The sequence below is a fragment of the Anser brachyrhynchus genome (genome assembly GCF_964034855.1).
Source record: "Anser brachyrhynchus genome assembly, chromosome: 7".
NCBI lineage: Eukaryota > Metazoa > Chordata > Aves > Anseriformes > Anatidae > Anser > Anser brachyrhynchus.
Genome location: NC_137701.1, coordinates 12,270,772 through 12,280,724, shown reverse-complemented (window position 1 = coordinate 12,280,724; position 9,953 = coordinate 12,270,772). Strand labels below are relative to the sequence as shown.

General features: G+C 45.9%; 1 protein-coding gene across 1 annotated transcript; it reads right to left on the bottom strand.

The window, feature by feature from the left end:
• Window positions 1–318: 318 nt before the first annotated feature.
• LOC308198427 (helix-loop-helix protein 13-like) lies at window positions 319–4,092 on the bottom strand. The gene is made up of 2 exons (XM_080600794.1): window positions 2,955–4,092; window positions 319–1,489 (listed from the first exon to the last, which is right to left on the bottom strand). Exons 1-2 carry the CDS (start codon window positions 3,466–3,468, stop codon window positions 1,452–1,454), a joined length of 552 nt encoding a protein of 183 aa, XP_080456920.1. The 5' UTR covers window positions 3,469–4,092; the 3' UTR covers window positions 319–1,451.
• Window positions 4,093–9,953: the final 5,861 nt, after the last annotated feature.

Here is a 9,953-nt window from a genome sequence, read left to right as displayed (position 1 = left end):
CTATCTTTGCTTCTCCCCAAAACTCTCAGAGTTCAGCTGGAGCAAAGCCACACTTTCTGATGCAGTTTTGCTTAGTAAAGATAATGGCTACAAGAAGAACTAATCAATATGCTAAAACAAGTACATTCATTTTATCTAGGTCTAACATTGCACTTGTTAAGAAATGCCACAGTGAAGTACATTAAGACAGAGTGGTTTCATACCTCAGAGTGCACTATCAGGGCATTACAGAAGTGCAGTGTACAAGATGCACGATGTACAATGTCTCTTCTTAACTGAGAAATTGATTCAGAACCTTTACAATGTAGGAGGGAGAGGAAAAATGTATTCAACAGACGAGCAAGATGTTAGCTTTAGAGCATGCTCAGGTAGTATGAGAGAGTTATCACAGAAAATGGAGAAACAGCTATAGCCTTTTCTTCACGGTTTTATTTTTGCTAATATGAAAAGCTTAATTATTACCACGGGGTGCAGAATAGGACAGCTATTCTGTGGAAACAACTGTTTGGTAATCACTTGCCAAGTGTGAACACATTGCTTTGCCTCTCTGTTTTGTTTCAGCAGGAAAGTGGGGCACATTTTGTGTTGCAAGCATTTAGCAGAGCCTTCCTGATTGTTCCTGGAGCAACATCAGATTGCTGGAACATCCCTAAAAAAATCACAAATCAGAAGGGAGAAGTGGTTTTGTGAAAAATGCCAAAAGCTAGCTGCTGTCTTTGTGTGAGCAATCAGGATGAATTACATGTGTGAGGGGCATAGAGGAGATGGCTCCCAAGTGCTAGCAGTCATTGGCTATTTGTAGCCAAAATTGTTTGAACTCGGACCTCCCAAAGTTGTCATATAGGGAGGTAGGCATGAGAAGTTTTGGAGAGAAATTCTGTCTCTCACCTCCTGGAAAGCTTGCCTTTCATGTTCTTTGTGCTCTACATCACTGGCAACTTTTACACCCATTGCCCTGGACATCTTAAGCCAAACAAAAGGTTACAGTGAATGGTGCTTAGCTTATTCTTGTGATCAGGATTAAGTCTTCCCATGCACTGGAAATGCGATTTGGACATTGCTCTCACTCAATGGAACAGCAATCTCAAAATGTTATTATGATTGTAATGCCACTGATTTTTAATAGTTGTTTTTTGTTGATTTGGTTGGTTGGTTGGTTGGGTTTGTTGTTTTGTTTTTGTTTTTTTTTTTTTTCACTTTCATACAAGAGTAGTACATAAGTGTGTGAGAAACTAGAAGAAAGAGAGGCAGAAGGCCCTAAACAACAACAAATTAACACCATGAGAGTCTGGATGCTGGACATGCAGAAAGAAAGCGATCTGTGACAATCAATGAAGTTGTAAGTGCCACGCTTTTGCTTGCAGTACTGAGAATTTAACAGCCGGTACCCAGCAGTCGGATCATCAGATTAGCAATACACTGCCTTCAGAGATCTCTCTTTTGGGTAGCTCTTAATCCCACTTTACCCAAGACAGGCGGGCTGTCAGATCTACACAGAATAGACGGAAGAAAGGAAAACAAAGTAAGAACATACCACATTAATTTAAAAACATTTAAAAACATTTAAATTAGAATTTAACAAGTCACCTCTTCAGCCACTCCAGAAAAGCAGCTTCATTCATTAAGATGTTTCCCAGTGGAGCTTTTCAGAAACATTAGTTAACTAGAAGCCTGACAAAGACGTGATAACTATGAGAGGCATTTGTGTCACTTTAAAACAACTTGTTTATCTATTAGAGGTGGATGCAGCTGTAAAATAAAATACAAAAGTTCTCAGCACTCAAGAGAGTTGTGATCAGTGATATATCAGGATTTATTTTCCCAGACATGTAGCTAATGGAAATTAATAGGGAAAGAGAAAAGACTAAGTTAACTTTTCCTGTTTTTTCCATTCAGGCTCTGTCCCTTTGACATTTCCCCATGTAATGAAAGGGGATTTTTCTTTTGCAATGACTTTCCTCTAAATATGCTACACTTTTTGAAGGCTGATACGCTTCAAGGCCCAGTTCCAAAAAGTGACAAAATCCAAAGGAAATTGAACTGCAAAGGGACGGAGTTAGAAAGATTAATTACCTTATAATGCAAAGTGCCAAGAACTACTGAAAATCCCCCTCTGCTCCTCCCTGCACTGCTAAGTAACCCAAGCCTTTTAAAGACCTGTTGCTTCCACACTGAGACTTGAGGCCCCTTGATACTTGGGCACTTGGGCAATTTCCCATCTTCACTACATGGTAGGCTGGTGAAGTGACATAATCTGGTGGAAGCAAGCACAAAGTTCAAACTCTTGTAAACCAGGATTAATTACAAGCCAAACAGAGAACAGAGTAACAGTCCTTCACTTTAATATATAAATAATTATGTAAGAATATAAATTGCATATAGGCATTCACTTCCTTATACTTCAAAACAAATCTGAAATCAGTGCACATTCTTGTGTAGCTTCTCAGTGTTTAACTGTAACACTGTATCTCAGAGAAACTCTTGATTACTTTAACATATGCATTTTAATAAATTAGATTTTGTTTATGCTCAAAGCCATGTGTTTCTCAGTCAGGTACAAGCTAAAGAAAACCTCTAAAGAAATTAAAGAAAATATCTAGTTGTTCCATAAGGTGACATTATAAAAGAACAGCTCTGCAGAGAACAACAACGTCTAAAAATGTGTTCTGAGAATAAACAAAATCTTTAATCTGGTTTGAAAAGGGAACCATTCCCATGAGCTTAGCAAGTTCACTTTTAAGGGAAAGATCCTTAAATGAGAGTTAGAGGCAAAGTTTGGATTTATTTTTTTTTAATTGCAACATCTATTTATCTACACTCTTTTGAAGGTAAGTTGTACATCATCAGAGCCATTTGAATATGACAAGCGGTGTTCAAAAGCTATTTGATTCACTCCCACTGGCAACCCAAAGAATTGCCGTGATCCCCAAAAATAAAATAATTTGTTCTCTCACCGCTTGTATTCCAGGTTGCCTGGTGGTGGCTTTGCAAACCGTTCCTCAGGCACCCCTCCACATAGGATTTGGGATCGCATCCGGATAGCAGGATCTCCCCAAGAAGAGCGATGTAGGCGATGGCCAAGCGGAGCGTGTCGATCTTGGAGAGGCGCTTCTCATAGGGAAAAGTCGGAACGTGGCATCTGAGCTCGTTGAAGGCTGAGTTGATGTTGAGCATCCTCTTCCTCTCGCGGACGTTCGCGGCGCGGCGGTGGAGGCTGGCGGGGGGAGGCCGGGAGCTGTCCGCTTCAGCACCCCCTGCAGCTCCAGCTGCTGTGCTCGGTGGGACAGGTGGGCCAACGGGGGCTAAGGGTGGGTGGGTAGGAGAGGGCCAAGGGCACGAAGGGTCCTCCAGGGAGGAGTAGTCCATCAGGAGGTCATCCAGTTGGAGCTCAGCATTGGGATCCTGGTCCCAGAAGAGAAAGTCAGAAGTGGAGTCTTCCTGATCAAAGCTGTAGCAAGGTTCTTCCATCCTCTGATCCACCAGTCTGAGGCAAGTTAATGGATATGTTTCAGGCTTCTGAGTAGCTTAGTTGTTAGGAAAATGAAGTTCTGATCTCATTAATGCTTGCACTCCTCAAAACTGTCAGGGGCAGAGAGTCCTGGTTGTGTCCTTGCGGAAGGCTATTGCAAAAGTTTCCCCAGTTGTAAATCCAAGTGAGACTCACCATTTAAATACTTCTTAGCTCCTCATCAGGGGAAGGATCCTATTCTTTTTCACTTAAAATTAATTAGCAGACATGTGCTTCTCTTATTATTAGCTGTTGACTACAAAAGAATATGGATGAAAGTAACAAAAGATTACAAATTTTCTATTGCCCTTCTCCTGGAAAAGCCACTGAAGTAATTATTGAGTTTGTCCACAAGTTCAGTCTCTCCATTTGCTATTTAGAGTAGGATTTGTGCTGGGACTTTGTTGTAATTGTTATTTGTTTTGGTAAGCAGTGACTGGATAAAGAAACAAAATACAGTCCTTTATCTTTCTGGTTAAGTGTTAATAGCCACACATTCTCCCATAGGTGGATGGACAAAACCCTATTGTAATGTTGTCAGAAACACATGATTCTGCCCTCTTTGGCAGCAGAAGCCAGTTGCATCTTCTGCACTTCTAGTGGGAGAGCAGTTGGGATAAAGATGTGTGATGCACTGCTGTGTTAAAATGGAACACGGTGGTACCTCACTTTGAGTAAACCAGCACTGCCACATTTGCTGCATTTTCTGATTCACACGTGTTGTGGTTTAACCCGGCTGGCAGCTAAACACCACACAGCCGTTCGCTCACCCTCCCCCCTCCCTCTCTGGGATGGGGGGAGAGAAACGGGAAAGTGAAGCCTGTGAGTTGAGATAAAGACAGTTTATTAAGACAGGAAAATAATAATAACAATAATAATAATAATAGTGATAATGGTAATAGTATTAACAATAATAATGTGTAAGAAAACAAGTGATGCACAATGCAATTGCTCACCACCCGCTGACCGATGCCCAGCCTATTCCCGAGCAGCCGGCCCCCCCACCCCGGCCAGCCACCCCTATATATTGTTTAGCATGACGTCAGATGGTATGGAATACCCCTTTGGCCAGTTTGGGTCAGCTGTCCTGGGTCTGTCCCCTCCCAGCTCCTGCTGCACCCCCAGCCTGCTCGCTGGCAGGACAGAGCAAGAAGCCGAAAAGTCCTTGGCCTGGTGTAAACACTGCTCTGCAACAATTAAAACATCAGCATGTTATCAGCGCTCTTCTCATCCTAATCCAAAACATAGCACCCTACCAGCTACTATGAGCTACTTAACTCTGTCCTAACTGGAACCAGGACAGATATCCACCCCTTATTCCATACCATTTATGTCATGCTCAGGTTACACTCTGTCCAATACATTCTAATTAATCACCATTTTCATCTATGATATATAGCAATCATGGTAGTGATGACATACATTATTATATAATAATTAACATACTACAATTCAACTCATGGGCTATTCTCACCCAGTATCAAATCCCCTTGAGGTACACACCGGACCTCCCCATTCTTTTGCATTACCCACCAAGTGCATCCAGGTCCCTGAGCAAAAGCAATTCCACGAATGGGTTTGCCTTTTCCTGAGGCAGGAGTAGCCCAGACTGTTTTACCCAGCATGTTTCTTACGTGCACTACAGGAACTTTATCCCCTTCTACAGTGCGTAACAGGTTTGATTGGGCAGGTCCAGCTCGGTTGGCAGATCCCCTGGTATTGACTAACCAGGTGGCCTTTGCCAAATGTGTATCCCAATTTTTGAATGTCCCAGCACCCATTGCTTTCAGTGTAGTCTTCAACAGTCCATTGTATCGTTCAACTTTTCCAGAGGCTGGTGCATGATAGGGGATGTGATACACCCACTCAATACCATGTTCTTTGGCCCAAGTGTCTATAAGGTTGTTTCGGAAATGAGTCCCGTTGTCTGACTCAATTCTCTCTGGGGTGCCATGTCGCCATAAGACTTGCTTTTCAAGGCCCAGGATAGTGTTCCGGGCGGTGGCATGGGGCACAGGATATGTTTCCAGCCATCCGGTGGTTGCTTCCACCATTGTAAGTACGTGGCGCTTGCCGTTGCGGGTTTGAGGGAGTGTGATGTAATCAATCTGCCAGGCCTCTCCATATTTATATTTCAGCCATCGTCCTCCATACCAAAGAGGTTTTGACCGTTTGGCTTGCTTGATTGCAGCACATGTTTCACAGTCATGAATAACCTGTGCTATAGTGTCCATGGTCAGGTCCACCCCTCGATCACGAGCCCATCTGTAGGTTGCATCTCTACCTTGATGGCCTGAGGTGTCATGGGCCCATCGGGCTATAAATAATTCACCTTTATGTTGCCAGTCCAGGTCCACCTGAGCCACTTCAATCTTAGCAGCCTGATCCACCTGCTGGTTGTTTTGGTGTTCTTCAGTAGCCCGATTCTTGGGCACATGAGCATCTACATGGCGTACCTTTACAACCAGGTTCTCTACCCGGGCAGCAATATCTTGCCACAATGCCGCAGCCCAGATGGGCTTGCCCCTGCGCTGCCAGTTGTTCTGCTTCCATTGCTGTAACCACCCCCACAGGGCATTTGCTACCATCCATGAATCAGTATAGAGATAGAGAACTGGCCACTTTTCTCGTTCAGCAATATCTAAAGCCAGCTGAATGGCTTTTACTTCTGCAAACTGACTCGATTCACCTTCTCCCTCAGCAGCTTCTGCAACTCGTCGTGTAGGACTCCATACAGCAGCTTTCCATCTCCGATGCTTTCCCACAATACGACAGGACCCGTCAGTGAACAAGGCATATTTCTTCTCATTTTCCGGTAGCTTGTTGTACAGGGGGGCTTCTTCAGCACGAACCACCTCCTCCTCTGGTGATATCCCAAAGTATTTGCCTTCTGGCCAGTCCATAATCACCTCCAAGATTCCTGGGCGACTGGGGTTTCCTATTCGAGCCCGCTGAGTAATCAGTGCAACCCACTTGCTCCATGTAGCATCAGTTGCATGATGCGTAGAGGGGACCCTTCCTTTGAACATCCAGCCTAGTACCGGCAGTCGGGGTGCCAGGAGGAGCTGCGCTTCAGTACCGACCACTTCCGAAGCAGATCGAACTCCTTCATATGCTGCCAATATCTCCTTTTCAGTTGGAGTATAGCGGGCTTCAGATCCTCTGTATCCCCGACTCCAAAACCCCAGGGGTCGACCTCGAGTTTCCCCAGGTTCTTTCTGCCAGAGGCTCCAGGTGGGACCATTCTCTCCGGCTGCGGTGTAGAGCACATTCTTTACATCTGGTCCTGTTCGGACTGGCCCGAGGGCTACTGCATGAACTATTTCCTGCTTAATTTGTTCAAAGGCTTGTCGTTGCTCAGGGCCCCATTCAAAAGCATTCTTCTTACGGGTTACTTGGTAGAGCGGGTTTACAATCAGACTGTAATTTGGAATATGCATTCTCCAAAACCCCACGACACCTAGGAAAGTTTGTGTTTCTTTTTTGCTAGTTGGTGGAGACATAGCTGTTATTTTGTTGATCACATCCATTGGGATTTGACGGCGTCCATCTTGCCATTTTATTCCTAAAAACTGGATCTCTCGTGCAGGTCCTTTAACTTTATTCTGTTTTATGGCAAAACCGGCCTTCAGAAGGATTTGGACTATTTTCTTCCCTTTCTCGAAAACTTCTTCTGCAGTGTCACCCCACACAATGATGTCATCGATGTACTGCAGGTGTTCAGGAGCTTCCCCCTGCTCCAGCGCAGACTGGATCAGTCCATGGCAAATGGTAGGGCTGTGTTTCCACCCCTGGGGCAGCCGATTCCAAGTATATTGGACTCCCCTCCAAGTGAAAGCAAACTGTGGCCTGCACTGTGCTGCTAGAGGGATGGAGAAAAATGCATTAGCGATATCAATTGTGGCATACCACTTGGCTGCCTTTGATTCCAGTTCATACTGGAGTTCTAGCATGTCCGGCACTGCAGCACTCAGTGGTGGCGTGACTTCGTTCAGGCCACGATAGTCCACTGTTAGTCTCCACTCACCATTAGACTTTCGCACTGGCCATATGGGACTATTAAAAGGTGAATGAGTCTTGCTGATCACTCCTTGGCTCTCCAGTTGACGAATTAGCTTATGGATGGGACTCAGGGAGTCTCGGTTGGTGCGATATTGCCGCCGGTGCACAGTTGTGGTAGCGATCGGCACTTGCTGTTCTTCAACCCTCAGCAACCCCACAACAGAAGGGTCCTCTGAGAGACCAGGCAAGGTAGACAACTGTTTAATGTCCTCTGTCTCCAAAGCAGCTATGCCAAAAGCCCAGCGGAACCCTTTTGGGTCCTTGAAATATCCTCTTCTAAGATAGTCTATGCCAAGGATGCACGGAGCATCTGGGCCAGTCACAATACGGTGCTTTTGCCACTCATTACCGGTTAGACTCACTTCAGCCTCCAATACAGTTAACTGCTGGGATCCCCCCGTCACACCATAAATACAGATGGGCTCTGGCCCTTTATAGCTTGATGGCATTAGAGTACATTGTGCACCGGTGTCTACCAAAGCCTTATACTTCTGTGCGTCTGACGTGCCAGGCCATCGAATCCACACAGTCCAATAAACTCGATTGTCCCTTTCCTCCCCCTGGCTGGAGGCAGGGCCCCTCTAGTCCTGGTCAGAATCTTCATTTCTGTGCTTAAAGGACTGCCTGCTGGAAGTTGGAGCAGCAAACCTTTCAGAGAACTCCTTTTTCCCAATTGTTTTCCTTTGCAATTCACGTACCCGTGCCTCTAGGGTCGCAGTAGATTTTCCATCCCATTTTCTCATGTCCTCTCCATGGTCACGTAGGTAAAACCACAGGGTGGCGCGGTGTGTGTGCCCACCATATTGTCTTCCTTGCATAGATGAACGTTTACCCCTAATAGCTGAGACACTGGTTTGTACAGGTGGGGAGGAAAATAAACTCTCTTTAAGTTGGTGGATCTCTTCAGAAAGTTTCTCCAAGGTATTCTCTTTTAGCTGGTGGACACTAGTTCGTTCAGGTGAAGGGGAAGATAATCTTTCTTCAAGTTGGTGGATCTTTTCAGAAAGTTTCTCCAAAGCATTCTCTTTTAGCTGGTGGACACTGGTTCGTTCAGGTGAAGGGGAAGATAATCTTTCTTCAAGTTGGTGGATCTTTTCAGAAAGTTTCTCTAAAGCATTCTCTTTTAGCTGGTGGACACTGGTTCGTTCAGGTGGAGGGGAAGATAAATTCTCTTTAAGTTGGTGGACCTCTTCAGAGAGTTTCTCCACAGCTGAGACACAGGCCTTTAGGGAAGAGGAGAGATTTCCTTCGTACTGCCGGAGTATTTTAGTCACTTCATTCACTGTGGGATTCTCCTCCGTTTTCCAGGTTAGTATTGCCAATGAGTTGGCATATGATGATGGGGCACTCCGTACAAACTTCCGCCACATGGGTGGTGTACACTGGACTGCATCTGGATCTGCGGATGTTTGTGCGTCATCTAGGTCCTTATAAATTACTTCCCGTACGGCCAATTCCCTCAGGTACTGAATTCCCTTCTCCATGGTGGTCCATTTGCTTGGTAAACATACAAGTTCTTCCTTGAAGAGATACCTTTCCTTCACAGCTGACAGGAGACGCCTCCAGAGGCTGCGAGATTGTGCTCCATCTCCAATTGCTTTGTCAATGCATGCGTCCCTAGCAAGGGATCCCAGCCGCCTGGCTTCCTTGCCCTCCAATTCCACATAATTGGCTCCCGTGTCCCAGCACCGGAGCAGCCAGGTGACAAGCTGCTCGCCTATACAGCGACCAAAATCTTTTCGCACATCTCGTAGCTCACGCTGGTATAGAGTCCGGGTAGTTACTGTTGATTTTCCGACATACTCATCCTCATCTTCAGTCTCCTGCACCTTTGATGGCTGGTATGGAGTCCGGGTAGTTACTGTTGATTTTTCGCCATCCTCATCCTCATCTTCAGTCTCCTGCACCTTTGATGGCCCAGCCTCGTCCTCACTACGCCCAGACTTAGCAGAAGACTGTCTGCGTTTTAAACGACCTGAGCCTCTATACCATTTTTTCACCTTGTCTACAGGGGCAACTTGCACTGCTACAGCTCGTTTCTCTGACCCAGACACAGGGTCTGCCACAGGGGTTGGAATACCCTCTGCGGGGTCAACTTGCACTGCTACAGCTCGTTTCTCTGACCCAGACACAGGGTCTGCCACAGGGCTTGGAATACACTCTGCGGGGTCAACTTGCACTGCTACAGCTCGTTTCTCTGACCCAGACACAGGGTCTGCCACAGGGGTTGGGATACCCTCTGCGGGGTCAACTTGCACTGCTACAGCTCGTTTCTCTGACCCAGCCACAGGAGTGGGAGCAACTGCACGAGCTGGGGCAGCTGCAGGAGCTGGGGCGGCTGCAGGAGCTGGAGCGGCTGCAGGGGCTGGAGCTGGAGCGGCTG

What these genes read in the sequence shown, in the direction of transcription:
- LOC308198427 (XM_080600794.1), bottom strand. Translation starts at nt 3,468, where the DNA reads ATGGAAGAACCTTGCTACAGCTTTGATCAGGAAGACTCCACTTCTGAC. An exon ending in GGCAACCTGGAATACAAGCG is followed by an intron (nt 1,490 to 2,954) that starts GTGAGAGAACAA and finishes TATTCTGTGTAG; the next exon opens with ATCTGACAGCCCGCCTGTCT.